The following is a 15,218-nucleotide window of genomic DNA, read 5'->3' as shown; positions in this document are numbered from 1 at the left end:
CTGAGCCCCTTTTACCCCAGACGACCTCCTGTACCCAGAAGGCAGTGGCCAGACAAGGCGAACAGGCAGCCTCTCTCCCTTTTGTAAAACCCCACTTTGTTTTTAATGGCATATAATATACATTTATATATAGCAATTGTGAACAAACTAATTAAACTCCTGCACAGCTGATCACAGGGTGTTTCCTCGCTCTGCCTGACCAGCACAAGTCATACAAAGCTGACTTGACCAAGAATTTGGCTGGCTGACAGCGTGTGCTGAATTACTGCTATGCAATGACTACCTCAGTACCATCTCTGAAAAATGTTTCCTATGAATTTTGTAAAAATTTTAAAACGGAGTTGGGCGTGCTTTCTTCTTTTCAGCTAAAGATCAGATTTGAAAGGAGCAAACTTGATGTATATCTCCAGAAAGCTTTAAACATCAGTAACAGATGTGCAAAAGGTCCTTGTTTACCTCCACTTCCAAACAGAGGGGACAGGAAAGCAGCCTTTTCAAAAGCAAAATGTCTAACGGAGTACGGAGAAGGTTTTTTTAATCAAGATTTCTGTAGGATTGGTTCCTCTCTTCAGCTTTGTGTGTGTGCACACATGCATATCCACAAACTTTTGCACGTCTTTATATAAATGCACAAACAAGACTGCTGGGACAGGGCCCATACAGGTGCCATATGCTGCGACGAGTGAGCAACTGCCAATTAGGAAAGGCTCAGTCCCACACTTTCATCATTTGTGTAAACAGCTTCCCATTTTTCACAGGTGGGTGGAACGGCAGGGCTCACACACACACCAAATCACAGTCCGTCAGCGTAGGCAACCGTGTGCACGCGGTATACTACCGTGTCATTAAAGGCAAGCTTTCACCAGTTACTGCTTCTTTTTGAGATTGTTGTTCTAGAATACCAACGGATATACAAATCATAGACATGCTGAAATTTTATTAGGATTTTATAAAATAAGACCTAAGCGTTAGCTAGCAATAAAGCACTGCTACTGCAATTACGACGTCTGCTGAATGCAAAGAGCACTGCTCCCGGTTTATGAGCTGATCTTAAAGCAGGGTGAGTGACCTGCCTCTGAGAAACCCAATCCAGTAGGGATTTCAGCCTTTCTGAAGCTGAATCCAGAGTTAAAACCTTCTTTAAAGGTTTGGGCCGATTTTCAAAAGAATCTTGAGGAGACATATAAATTCTTTTTTTTCCCTCAGTTATTAAATATCTTAATCATTATCTGTTCTGCTAAGCAAACCTTCCCCATTCCCCACTCTACCGTTCACTCTTGGTTTTGCAGGAGACTACCCAGGAGACTACTCCGACTTTCACAATATTGGGAAACACCATCACCATGATGCAAATTATGGGTCCAGTTAACCACTTTTCTTTGTCTGAACATGGATTACAAGCCTGCATGCTGCGCTTTTTCCCATACATGTTCCAAATTACTCTCCGTAGGCATTGCATGATGTTCAGCACCGGGTTTAGAGCATCTCTCCATTGCATGCCTTGGTGTTGCACTGCAAAACAGGCCTTCCAACTAACAGGAGAATACCTGGAGAAGAATGCTTTCCCAGGCAGGGAGAGGGCCAAGATAGGCAGGTACACGTAAGGAATTCAGAGATAAAATTCAAAAGGATATTTGTACTAGCAGGACAGCGTCAGGCTGGACTCCCAACATTATCATCAGAAGGAAGGCTTAAAAACATTGAAGTATTCTCAAGCATTGTGCTCTGCCCGTGCCAGACTGCATCACCCCGCTCGAGACATTTCCACTGAAGAGGGCTTTTTTCTTTTTTTTTCTGATGCCACTCTCACATTTGGCAGCAGCTCCTCGTCCCATGAACATCTGCAAAACTGCTTCAACTCCTTCCTTCCCTGTCCTCCTGTCCCTTCCTCACCTCTTGTTCAAATACCCATCACTTATTTTTTCAACTTGGCTATCAAAGGATAAACAATTCTTCTTCCAGAGAGCTATTTCATGGCTGGTAAACGCAGACTCTGCTGCTCCTTTTGGACAGCCTCCTCAATCTTCCCCGGTCCTCCCTTGTTGGGATGTGCTATCCCGAGTCAGGATTAGCAATGTAATACTTCTTACGTTTGTCAAGTCAGCCTCGATGTCTCACTTAGCACTGGCTGGGGGGAAATGCCTGCGAAACGAGCCTCCTGTTACCCTCTGCCACGCTGCGTCCTCCTAACAAGCTCCAGGGCCAGTGGGCCAAGAGAAAACTAAACTCAGCTGCTGCCAAGCCACAGCAGCAACCTAAGCTATCTATTTTACCCTTGGCAGAGTCTCACCATGAAGCAGTCTTGATCCATAATAAAAACAGAGGCAGTACTGAGCTCAGAGTTTTTGTATTTGCACGTAGGACACAGTTCTGAAATACCAGCAGGGAAAAAAAAAAAACAACCCAAACCCAGTTTAACAGCAAATCAGTAATCAGAAATAAAATTAAAAAAAAAAAAAGAATGGAAATTTTAGCATAGAAAACAACTTTGCATATTCCTAAGTTTTAAGCACAGAGACTCTCTCAAAGGTGCTATTTGGAGTTGTTGCTAAGTCCATACTAATCACGGAATCACGGAATCACGGAGTTTCAGAGTTAGAAGGGACCTCTAGAGATCATCTAGTCCAACTCCCCTGCCAAAGCAGGATTGCCCAGAGCACATCACTCAGGACTGCATCCAGGCGGGTCTTGAAAATCTCCAGAGAAGGGGACTCCACCACCTCCCTGGGCAGCCTGTGCCAGTGCTCTGTCACCCTCACCATAAAGAAGTGTTCCCGTGTATTTGAACAGAACTTCCTGTGTTCTAACTTGTGCCCATTGCCCCTCGTCCTGTCACTGGGAACCATTGAAAAGAGCCTGGCTCCATCCTCCTTCAACCCACCCTTTAGATACTTGTACGCCATAATAAGGTCTCCCCTCAGCCTTCTCTTCTCCAGGCTAAAGAGTCCCAGTTCTCTCAGCCTTCCCTCATAAGGGAGATGCTCCAAGCCCTTAATCATCTTAGTTGCCCTTCGCTGGACTCGCTCCAGCAGTTCCCTGTCCCTCTTGAACTGGGGAGCCCCAAACTGGACACAGTATTCCAGTTGTGGCCTCACCAGTGCAGAGTAGAGGGGGAGAATGACCTCCCTCGACCTACTGGCCACACTCTTCCCTGAGCAGCCCAGGATTCCATTGGCCTTTTTGGCAACAAGGCCACATTGCTGGGCCATGGATAATTTACTATCTACCACGACCCCCATATCCTTCTCCTCAGAGCTACTTCCCAGCAGGTCCGCCCCCAACCTATACTGGTGCTTTGCATTCTTCCTCCCCAGGTGCAGGACCTTGCACTTGGTTTTGTTGAACCTCATTAGGTTCTTCTCTGCCCAGCTCTCCAGCCTGTCCAGGTCACGCTGGATGGCAGGCATAGTAACTGTATGGTTTATGTCTATCCAAGTGTGTGCATACATATCCAAAATTGAGAGTGTCTTTGTGTATGCACGTTCAAATATGAACACACAAATATACCTGTACATTTTATTTATAACTGAATGTGGTTATTTCACATTCCCACTTCATACTACATCAAATCGAAAGTAATCATAATAACCCATATTTACTTGCGTCTTCATAAATTAGAGAACATCAAACTACAGGGTCTCAATGCCCAGTACACCTTGTCTGTCTAGGCACTTATCTGGACAATAGCACTGCAGTGCTATTGGGACAGGGAACTGCTGGAGCGAGTCCAGCGAAGGGCAACTAAGATGATTAAGGGCTTGGAGCATCTGCCTTATGAGGAAAGGCTGAGAGAGCTGGGACTCTTTAGCCTGGAGAAGAGAAGGCTGAGGGGAGACCTTATTATGGCGTACAAGTATCTAAAGGGTGGGTTGAAGGAGGATGGAGCCAGGCTCTTTTCAGTGGTTCCCAGTGACAGGACGAGGGGCAATGGGCACAAGTTAGAACACAGGAAGTTCCGTTCAAATACACGGAAACACTTCTTTACGGTGAGGGTGACAGAGCACAGGCTGCCCAGGGAGGTGGTGGAGTCCCCTTCTCTGGAGATTTTCAAGACCCGCCTGGATGCAGTCCTGAGTGATGTGCTCTGGGCAATCCTGCTCTGGCAGGGGAGTTGGACTAGATGATCTCTAGAGGTCCCTTCCAACTCTGATAATTCTGTGATTCTGTGATTCTGTGATTCTGTATCTATAGTCATGATAGTCATTTGCGATTTTATGTGTGATTTTCTCTATGGGCAAGTGGTACTAGTGTTCAGCAGAAGTCCTAAATGAGGTCTACAGTGGAGCCCAGAATTGAAACCAGAGCTGCTAAGTCCTTAGCAGGTATCATTCTGACCACCCTTATAAATAAATCCTTATTACAGGTGGTCACGTAAAAGGGAAAACTTGTGACTTAGGCTGTATTTAGGACTGTACAGGTATATTTCTGCTTCTCCCCATGTATCCGTCTAGATGGAATCCTGCTCTTTGATGGAAGTGGCACCCATTTATGCAGTGCAAGGCACTGACAGCTTCTTGAAGCCTGCAAGTGTGGGTTTAGGAATCTGTGCGTCAACGTACATTTTTGAAAAGTCTGGGACTGCACTTCCATAAAATAGGTGGCAACATTTCCCTACCAAACGGGTAAGGGATGGTATTTGTCACTGCAAATAAGTGGTGCCTGATGTGAGTACAGCCCACAGACCATGCCCCAAAACATCTCACAGATGAACTGCACTGTCCAAGGGTGTTAAATCCAAACCCTAGCGAAAGTAATTTAAAGAATGATTCTTAATTAAGTTTAACCCTGATTAATTTAATTACTTAATTACTCTGACATGACCACGTGTTACTAACATTTACACTGAAAACTCCAGGATAGCATGAAATAAACCAAACATGGCGTGACGAAAGATAACGAGAAGGATAACATAGTGATTGTTTCACTCATTTTCAAATTAACTCCGTGCAGTCCTGTATTTCCTGATTTATCACTGTCTCCAGTCTACCATGGGGGTAGGGACCATGGGATAAGAATTATGTCAGGGAAGATGCCCCAAGTCTGCTGAACCGCATGTCAGTCCACACGCTCTGAGCTGGAAACTTCTGCTCCACAACTTCCATCCGGTCTTTCCCCTTCCCCACCCTGTGCTCCTCCATTTCCCACGGTTTCATTTCTCCCTCTCATCTCTCCCTCCGTTCCCCTCCTCAGCTCTGTGCTCTCTGTGCCGCTGCCTCGAATCATTCGCATGTGCTCATCCAGGAAGGAGCTCCTTTGCTTCTCCTCTATGTCACTCTGCAGGGGACCTTCTGCCGGCTTCTGTATTTTGTAGCTCCTAAACCTTTCTGACACTGAATTCTCTTTTCTGTGTCTCATTTCTTATTCGTTTGTCTTTTCGTATTCAGATCACGACCTTTTCAGAGCCGCGAAAGCACATTATTTCTACTACATAAGTAGTCATGGAAATTTACAGGGCTGTATAAATATGTAATAATCAATAATCATAATGATATCACATTAAAATTCAAGCCTACAACCTCAGCAGCTACTGTAAGAGAAGTAATTTACAGAGGTTACGTGCACAGAACTTTGCTGAAACTTGGTGAGGGGATTAACTTAGAGAATCTCTTAGTGGGAAGTTACTAATTATTTGCTGTGGTTAAGTATTTTCTGGCACATAGTCATCCGGAATTCCTTAGCAAAGCTGGGGTGCTATGGTCTGATTTAAAAACCAGTACAGCTGAAGAGGATGGGATTTAGTTGCCTAACCAGAGGCATCCGATGCCGTTTTAGATGCTCTAGGATATGCCATCAAACTGGCAGCTGCTGCTTCGTGTGAGCAGGAACTTCAGGAATTCCTGTGTCCTGACTGCCCTATGTAGACGTCTCTCATACCCTGGCACATCTAAAACAACACTCCCCATCCACGTTTAGGCAACCAAGTTTCACCCTTATACCTTCAGCCCTGATCTTTGAATTGAATTGTAAAACTCTAAAACAATCTACCTAGGAATGGCCCTGAACTCATCTCACATCAAGTTAAGGAACAGGAAGGATGATTCCTTTGATGTTGACTTTGCAGTGAGTTTGCAATCCCTTTACCCTTGGAAGTGTATAATTACAGAAGAAAAACAGAATGGCAGTGAGTTAAAGGTTATACATACCTGGTGTCAGGAGTATAACAGAGGTGACAATCAGGGAGCAGATAACGAGAATAACAAGTAAGGCGATTGCAATTCCTTTCCAGTTTCTTTGTGGAGGATTACTCCCCACCAGCTCCTAGAAACATCAAAGGAAAGCGAACATTTAGAAAAGGCACTTAGACAAGGAAACAAACAGCAGAATCCAGACAGCCACCTATTTCCACAGAACCACACCATGCACCCTGCGACCATGGTGGGTGAAGCCCGTAAGCCAAATACCATTCATGCCATTATAATACATTGTGGTATTAATTGAATCCATCCCAAGTCATACCATACAATGAATAAATGCGGTGCACCCCCAGGATGCTCAGTAGCGAAACCCACACTCCCCATCACCTCCTTGCACATGGGCACCAGCAGCCCACAGCACCGCTCACCCAAACTCACTTATCAAAAGTCAATTATTTCCTACCAAACCTCATTAAGTCTGAGAATAAAGACCTTTACAGTAACTTTCAAAAGACTTTTATAATCAGACGCCAGAGAGGAATACAGGAAGACGAATAATTCACAGGGGCATGTATGGCGATAAAAATCAATAAGGCTCTTCCCATGGAGAACTTTTCTGCCTTCCCAGAAAATACCAAATCTCCTCAGGCCACCTGGCATGCATTCCTAGGTTGGTAGGTCTAAGGACATGAAGACAGGCTTCATGTCTAGCATATACATTACATTTAATCATGTCCTTAAAACTTTAGATTAAAAGCTCCATCACTATTCACTGATTAGCTTTGACTTCACTGGGTTGTGCCATATGTTCTGCCTGTGATGTGTACAGCACTCCTGCTCTCCAGACTGAGGTTTCTATGAAGTGCTGTGCTTGCATTCACACGACCTTAAATATTTATTACACTTTATCCCTTTAATGCTTCTTGCTGGATTCCCCTTAGCACTGTGCATTAAATGTGATTTCATGCACGCATTGAAGCATCCCCAGGAACTGCATGAAATATCAGTGCGCTCCACTTTCCTGGAAGGCTGAGTTCACTCAAGGGATCTGGCCCCACAGCCAGAACAACTCTGGATGCTCCTCTGCCTTGTTGACCTCACCAATTTAGAATTTTTGCCTCATTTCCTTTATCATGATGGTTGGTGGGTCTAAGGCAAACATGCCGGTACTTCTTTAAAAGATTCTTCTTTTTTTCTTTTTTTTTTTTTTTCCAGGAAAATAAAATGCTTTATAATAGACTAAGTTCTTCCATAATTCGGAAGTAATTCAGAGAGTTCGTTTCACTTACTGTAACTTTTTCTTATACACAGCAACATGGCCTGAACAGGCATGTCATGCAAACCTCACAGTTTTGATTTCAGAAAACGCTGGAAAATATTTTTCAACTTTTTCCAAATCAAGAATCTACTTCACAGGAAAAGAGAATGTCGAGACTCTCTTCCTGTATGTTTGGGGATTACAAAGGCAATGGAAAGCCATCTTTGAGGCATTAAACATCTGAGGTAGCATCTGTATTTCATTACTTATTCTAGTTCTGGAAAAGACATGATGGTTCTCTTCCTTCTGGCAAAGAGGGGTAGAGGTTAGCACCCCCTCCCCTCCTTGTCTTCCCCTCATTTGCACTTGGCTTTCTATTTGAAATGAAAGATAATTAGAAGGAACAAGTTTATAGTTTAGTATTCTTACTGGAGAAAGATCTGAAAAGTAGGTCAGGAGCCTTGAGAAATGCAATTTTGCCAACAAGCAAACAAAGAACAGAAATACTTGCATTTTTACAGCATCTTCACCCTAAGCACGAATACAAATGTTAATTAATTTAGTCTTCTAACACCTTTTTTTAGGAAACTGTTACGCTCTCCATTTTTCAGGTGATGCAAATAGGCTCAAAAGAGAGACTGTGACTTTCCCAGGGTCACATACAGGTCGAAAAGTAAAGCCAGGAAAAGAATCCAGGTCTTGTTAGTAAGAGGCAGGAATACTCTTCCTTTCACAGCAGGACACAGCGGGACCTAGAGGGATGACAGGAGAACTGGGGAGAAGCAGCTGAGAAACCACAGTGCTTCTACCCAGCCAAGCCTTAAAAGTATCCGAAGGACAGCGGTAAGATGCAGGCTGCACTACGGGGCTGATGGCAGCAGTCACGTTCCTGAAAATAATCGAACAACCCTCTTCCCCCCCAAATAGTCAGCAGTTTTAAAATAGAAAAAAATAGTTCACAGACTTGAATTAGATCTACAACCCCAGATGTAGTTCAAAGGCCTAATAAAACCTTGCATTAAGTGAGGTTTCCCTATCCGTGGGTCCCAGTGGGACAGAAATCCACACGCGTGCTTAAGCGTTGAGGATATCGATACTTCTACTGAATCCATTATAATATCATAATGCCATTAAATATTCAGTCATCCAATCAATATTTGAGCAAAATCACAACAAAACCCCTGGGAATTTCTAGCGTATCACAAGGAGGACAACTATTCGAAAGCTGCCTGGCAGAAAAGGACCTGGGGGTGTTGGTGGACAGCCGGCTGAGCATGAGCCAGCAGTGTGCCCAGGCAGCCAAGAAGGCCAACACCATCCTGGCCTGCATCAGGAATAGTGTGGTGAGCCGGACTAGGGAAGTAATCATCCCCCTGTACTCGGCACTGGTGCGGCCTCACCTCGAGTACTGTGTTCAGTTTTGGGCCCCTCACTACAAGAAGGACATTGAGGTGTTGGAGCGTGTCCAGAGAAGGGCTACAAAGCTGGTGAAGGGTCTGGAGGACAAACCTTATGAGGAACGACTGAGGGATCTGGGGTTGTTTAGCCTGGAGAAGAGGAGGCTGAGGGGAGACCTTATCACCCTCTACAACTACCTGAAAGGAGGTTTTAGAGAGATGGGAGCTGACCTCTTCTCCCTGGTGACAAGTGATAGGACAAGAGGAAATGGGTTCAAGTTATGTCAGGGCAGGTTTAGATTAGATGTTAGGAAGCATTTTTTCACTGAAAGGGTTATTAAACATTGGAATAAGCTGCCCAGAGAGGTGGTGGATTCACCATCCCTGGAGGTGTTTAAGAAAAGGGTAGATGAGGTGCTTAGGGACATGGTTTAGGAGTGGTGGTGTTTTTATCAGGGTAGGTTAATGGTTGGACTTGATGATCTTAAAGGTCCCTTCCAACCTCACTGATTCTATGATTCTATGATTCTATTCATAAGCAAAACTTTGGGGTTTAATACACTGCGAGGAAGCAGAAAGGAACGTTTTCACTTTATTTTCAAAATTCCATCTGGAAATTTCCCCTGATAAAAAGCAAGACGAGAGAAATGACATCTCAAAGAAAGGTAAACAGCTTTATCCAGCACAGGTTTGGAAAGCAGCTTTTTTCTCCGCAGTCATTTGAAGTCTCTTTCGATAGAATCACTTACAGCGAAACTGCTGCACAGACTTCGTTCCGTACAGACGATAGCACCGCCACCTCGGATCTTTCCTATCTCTATTTCCGTTAATTCCAGGGAGACGTTGCTGTGTCACTGTGACCAGCTTTTACTGCCAGGAGATTACAGCCTCACCACCGGTCCACGACAGCCCGTGCCCTTGGCAGCAAACTCCCACCCCTTCAACAGGAGTTCTCGCAAGCGGACATCCGCTGCCCATTCACATTGCCCAGGAAAGCCCCGGTGCTTGGGACCGAAGCCAGGAAGGCGTTTAATTAAGCCCTAGGCAGGTACGGATTCAAGCACATAATGTTCTTGAAGTGGCACCTCACAGGGTCCGTTTCCAACGCGCAGCACAAAGCTACAATTTGCCCGTTCCTGAAAGGTCCAAGCTTGCAGACGTAAACCAGCCCGCAAGCAGATACCCCTCGTGAACCACGGCTGTTAATCCTGAAGATACCGCTTTGGCTTTAATCCTGAAATCTGAGCATACTACACAAATGGAAATAAACCAAGCACGCACAATTTCTGCTCTGACAAAACGGTTCTACTAAAAACAGCAGAAAAGGAAACATTGCGCCGAAGTCGCTCATCGGGAGGAGTCCCCAGCTCTCTGCTTCTCATGAAGAACTAACACAACGCCTGCAGGACCTCTGCGAGCAAAGCTGAAGCCCTTCAGCCTGTTTTTATTTGTTTTTTTTTTTTCTCCTTTTTTGCTTTGCTGTTTGTTTTCCATCCCATTCTTTCTCTTACATAAAACCTTAATTGTTTTTGGATTAGGAAGGTAAAACAGATGCTACCACAGGTTTTAACATAAGCACACTTCATTGATGCTGCATATTAAAAACTGTAAATGTTACCACTTCCATCGTCATTTATGATTGAAAAATAACGCTACCCACCTGTGAAGTTGACTTTGAAGCCATAAATCCAGACATGTACAGTATTTTAAGACTCTAAAATACAGATCTGTGATGACATATTTTCCTGCCTGTGAAAGAATCACCGTACTGACATGTTATGGATGAAGGCTGGATGTGCTCCAATCCCACAGGCTGTCAACAAAATTATTTCTGGCATGTTTATTTGAAACCTGCCAAAAGTCTGCCAGCACGGTGGACATGTTACAATAATATAATAGCGTCTTAAAACAAAAAAATCATCAGGCACAACTTTTTTTTTCTCCTTTTTTTTTATAGCCATGTCTATATTGCTAAATGAAAGAAGGACGATATAGACATCACTTGTCAATATTGGTATTATTTAACACAAGTTATACATCCTGGACCAAAATCTCTGAAGGACCAATAGAGGGATAGTCATGGTGGGCCTTTCAGTCTTTTTCAACGTGGAGTTGCCACTTTTGCGCAATAACAACAAAACCTGGGTGTGTTACACTGGGATATATCCATTCCCGCCAGACGTGCGGTACGCGAGGGCCCCTGCTGCAGTAGGTGACACTGGCTCACCCGGGCCGTGGCTGCAGGCGGGAGACTGAGCTCTCCTCTCAGTTATGCCAGCGGAAAGCAGAAAGAAGAGAAAATGAAAAAAATGAAAAAAAAAAAAAAAAAAAAAACCAACCACAAACCAAACACAAAACCCCCACAACAGAAAACCCAAGAACTTAATGGTATGAAACGAAAGCAGGTGCAAAAGCTTTTACCGGCTTCAGAGCTGGCAGGATGGGGTTTACGGTAAGGTTTTGTGTGGTCTCCATACTTGCCATTCTCGCAAGCTCTACTTCTTGGATTTTTTGATTTGCTTCTAAATTTTAACTGAATAGCCTAAAATACTACACACTCACAAACACAGTAAATGAAAAATCTTCTAGCGAGTTGTCAACACACAATTAATCGCGGAATATGTATTCTTCCTTCACCTCCAGCTACCTTGCTCTGAATCAAAACTTTTGCCTGATGACATAGCATAGTCAGCGCAATGTCTCTGGCAAGTCAGCTCACCAGTTTCACAACGTGGCTCAGAATAAAAACTTTGCTGAGGAATTAAGGTACGGGTGCACTGCTGTCCCTGGGAAAAACTCCTGTGATGTTCCGCGAAAAAATAATCTTGCTGTTAATTAGATCTTTATAATACAAAATTGCTGCAGATTGTTACTGCTAAATGGTACAACAGATGGGATAAAGAGTAGGTAACCCGTACGGTTAGGTTATTAACCTTGTGTTGCAAAAAAAGAAATATTAATTGCAACGATAATGGCAGTAAACTAGATGCATTGCAGTGGTTACAGCAGGAGGTTTGCTGAGGCCTCTGGTTATATTGCTGATCGATACTGCCTTACAGTCTCATCGCGCTCCTCCGCCCGTCTGGATCCTCTGCCGCTCTCCTGCCTTAGGTTTAGGATGGAGGTTCTTTGTGGGCAGGAATCATTGTTGGTACCCTGCCTGGCACAGCGGAAACCTCAATCACTAAAGAACTTAGGCAGTATCATAATGCGGATAAACAATAATAAGCATGTAACTGCATCCTTCTCATCTCTGAAGTCAAGCTGAGTTACTTTTGTTTGGGTTTGTTTTTTTGTTTTTTTTTTTTTAATTGTCTTTCCTTTCCTTCTCCTCCCCCCTCACCTCCCTCCCCTCCTGCTGCTGCAGACCACCCCGAGCTGTGCTCCAGCTGAAGCGTGATGCTGAATAGCAATCGGTTTGCAGATAGACTCAGCCTGAGGCTACAGTAAACTCGGTTGTTCAGATGCTAAAGGTGACACTTCAGAGTGAGAGGAATAAAAACCTGGTCTGTTTTCACAAATGAGGCATGGCCCGTGTGGGGGGCTTTCCTGCAAAACCCCAACAGAAAGATTCAGAGGGATGAAACCATCCTGCCTGTTGCGGTGGTGAGACACCATGTTACGTTTTTCTTCATCTTCTGTTGACAATAAATGCTTTTACTAAGAGGGAGCAATGACTGACTAACAGTTAACATCTTTGCTGCCTACTCTCCAGCACCGTGAGAATAATCTTTTACCCTGCACACAATGCAACACGCTATCCTGCCCGGCATTTTTGGGAGGCTCTTTTATGAATGCCCTAAAGCCACCCCTTTTGGCCCTGTAGCTCCATCTCTTCTCACGATCTTCTGCAAAGTGCACATACGCAAATGCTTTGAGGTTGGGCATTAATGGAGTGTTTGAGAGGGAAAAGGCTGTATCCGTAACACTCAGCCCTTTGTAAAAATAAACTTTGCGTGTTTTACGCTTTGATAGAGCTTTCAGTCTTACATGTTTCTGTTACAAAGCCAAGAGGAGACGACGAATGCCATCTGTACCTTACACCTAATTGTTAGCTTTAACAGATGATGGGTCTTCCACAGTTTTAGAGCAGAAGGCACCAGATCTTCAGCTAGCATTGACTGACACAGATCGTTGGCTCCACTGGAGCAAAGCCAGTCTGTGTCAGCTACAAATGGAACCCGGTGCTACTTCTAAAATAAAAAAAAAAATAAAATATTGTAAAAAGATCTAAATACAGTGATATCTGGAATTCCTAGCTGTACTGTATTGCAGAAATGGATATTTAATTACTTCCCCTCATTTTTATGAGCATTATGATGAAACAGTTTTGGATCCCCTCCAGACCTAGCAGCGTTAGAAGATTAATTTAGCATCTCTGTATTTTGAGCTGGCGTCTCACATGACTTCCGTACCCAAGTATAGTAGCCACGCTGCAACGCCTTACCCCCTTACAACATATAAGTAAGCAGCACTGCCACTTGAAGCATTCCCAAATCATATCTAGAGCTTAGGGACAGAGTGACCACATGGAATTTCCAAAACAAATTAAGAGTTGGGAAGGTGGACTCTGAAATCCTGCCAGGAGCCTGTACTCAAGGTGACAAAAATTCAAGCTGTGAACACCAGCTGGACCTGTTGCATCATGCGTGGGTCCAGCCAAGGGCATGGCTGCTCCTGCCCAGGAGAAAGGAGATGGCAACGCTGTACGTGAGCACGAGACATGGAATATGCGATTAAAGATGCTTTTAGCCAAGAATTGCGATGGCCTTGATTTAATGTCATCTTATTAATCTTCTTCACTTTCTCACCACCAGTTTGGTTCATTCATCTGCTGTAACCTCGATGTTTTTATAGCACCTGGTGCAGTGGGACTGCGAATCCTCACGGGGCCCCTTAGCTGCTACTGTAATTCAAGTCATAATTAAAGATCCATTCCCAACAGTGACAGAGCCCATAAAATCAACAGCATTTCTTTGATTTTATTTCAGTGTTTGATATAAGCGCACACATTCATCCACTAAAACAGAACCAAATCATCTCCTAAGGTGAAATATTTGCCATGGCACCAGTAAAACTTGGTTTGATGCTGAGGATTTTATTCCATGAGAGTCTGTGTGCTCATCAAATCCGTGCAAAGGCTTGGCAAGCCCAAATGCCACAGATTATATATCTGATCCCAGGATCCCTCTATGCCACAGCACTTGCTTAGCTTCAGTTTTTCCAGTACAATGCTCTGACTGCCTGGCTCCCTGCAAACCGAGCCACAAGGCACACACGAGCCTTGAACCAGTTCATGCCCACGCAGAAAGCATCTGCAAAAGGTGATATTGCCCAGGCATGCCAGGATGACGTCTCTCTACTCTGTTTTTTGAACAATTACGGTCTCAAGGAACGGGAAAAGAAGCTTCTCTGCAAGACTCGAGAGCTTGGTGAAACCACCTCTCAGCTTTGTCATCTCCCCTAATTCCAGCAAAATGCCATTCTGCTTACATTTGTAAAAAGGCAATTACATTTTTTAGTGAAACTGTATTTCAGAAAAAAAGAAAATATCATTCAATTTATGACTCTGAACACCAAGGAAGAATTTGTGATAAGGGAAGTAGTGAGGTGTTTAATCTCCCTGGGCAGAAAGACAGCATTAGAAATTCTGTTTAATATTATATTTTACTAACTCCTAGGCATTTTATTTCTGTAATCTAGTTTGTAAATAATTTGTTTCTAAATGGTACAGGAAGGAAAACATGAGGTGAACAAAATTTAATTCCTAAATAATTTGTTTGGGAACGACGTGAGAAAGAGCCATGAAGACAGCCGAGTTTGGAGGCCGCCGCGCCGCAGAGACAGCGGGGAGAGGAATACGAAAACGGTGTGTACAGCAGGGGGGAAGAAAACTGGTTTATCAATTTCATTTTGCACTCTCCTGAGGTGTCCATCAAACTCGGGATGCAGAAATTGCACTGCGTGCTAAGAAAGCAAAAAATACCTTGCCGGGTTACTTGCAAACACTTCTGCGATACAGTAATTATTATATGAAATCATGTGTGAGCTAAGGAAGCTGGGGGCTAGGGGAGGGTCACTCCTCCGTTGGCCGACGTACGTAACTCATTAACACACAGCAAAGCGTCATGCACATATGGGAAAGTAAGAAAACAGAAAGAACGAGAGAAGTACCCACAGCACAACCTACCATGCCAACCACCATCTACCATTACTACCTGAAATACCTCAGCTGCTTTTTGTTCAAAATACATTTCTCTCGTCATCTCTTCTTACAGGATGGTGGTGGGTTGGGAATTTCAGATGAGGTCCCTGGCTGGCGTGAGGGCTGCAAGGTGATGGCTCCTGAATGTCCCGCGGCCATGGGAGCAGTTGGGCAAACCAGGTCAGAGACGGGATTGACCCCCGAGTCCCGGAGGTACATGGGGA

General features: G+C 44.2%; 1 protein-coding gene across 1 annotated transcript in view; it reads right to left on the bottom strand.

Annotated features, from left to right (window-relative positions):
- Positions 1-15,218, bottom strand: part of DPP6 (dipeptidyl peptidase like 6) — a gene marked incomplete at its 5' end in the record, with an annotated part of 441,826 nt that overhangs the window by 179,864 nt on the left and 246,744 nt on the right. Inside the window, one exon of the mRNA XM_082479426.1 lies at positions 6,144-6,258. Coding sequence (XP_082335552.1) covers positions 6,144-6,258 — 115 coding nt within the window. The remainder of the gene's footprint in view (positions 1-6,143; positions 6,259-15,218) is intronic.

This window comes from Vanellus vanellus, assembly GCF_965231255.1.
Source record: "Vanellus vanellus genome assembly, chromosome: 2".
NCBI classification, from domain to species: domain Eukaryota; kingdom Metazoa; phylum Chordata; class Aves; order Charadriiformes; family Charadriidae; genus Vanellus; species Vanellus vanellus.
The sequence above is the reverse complement of the archived record's forward strand: the minus strand, read 5'-3'. Positions and strand labels throughout refer to the sequence as shown.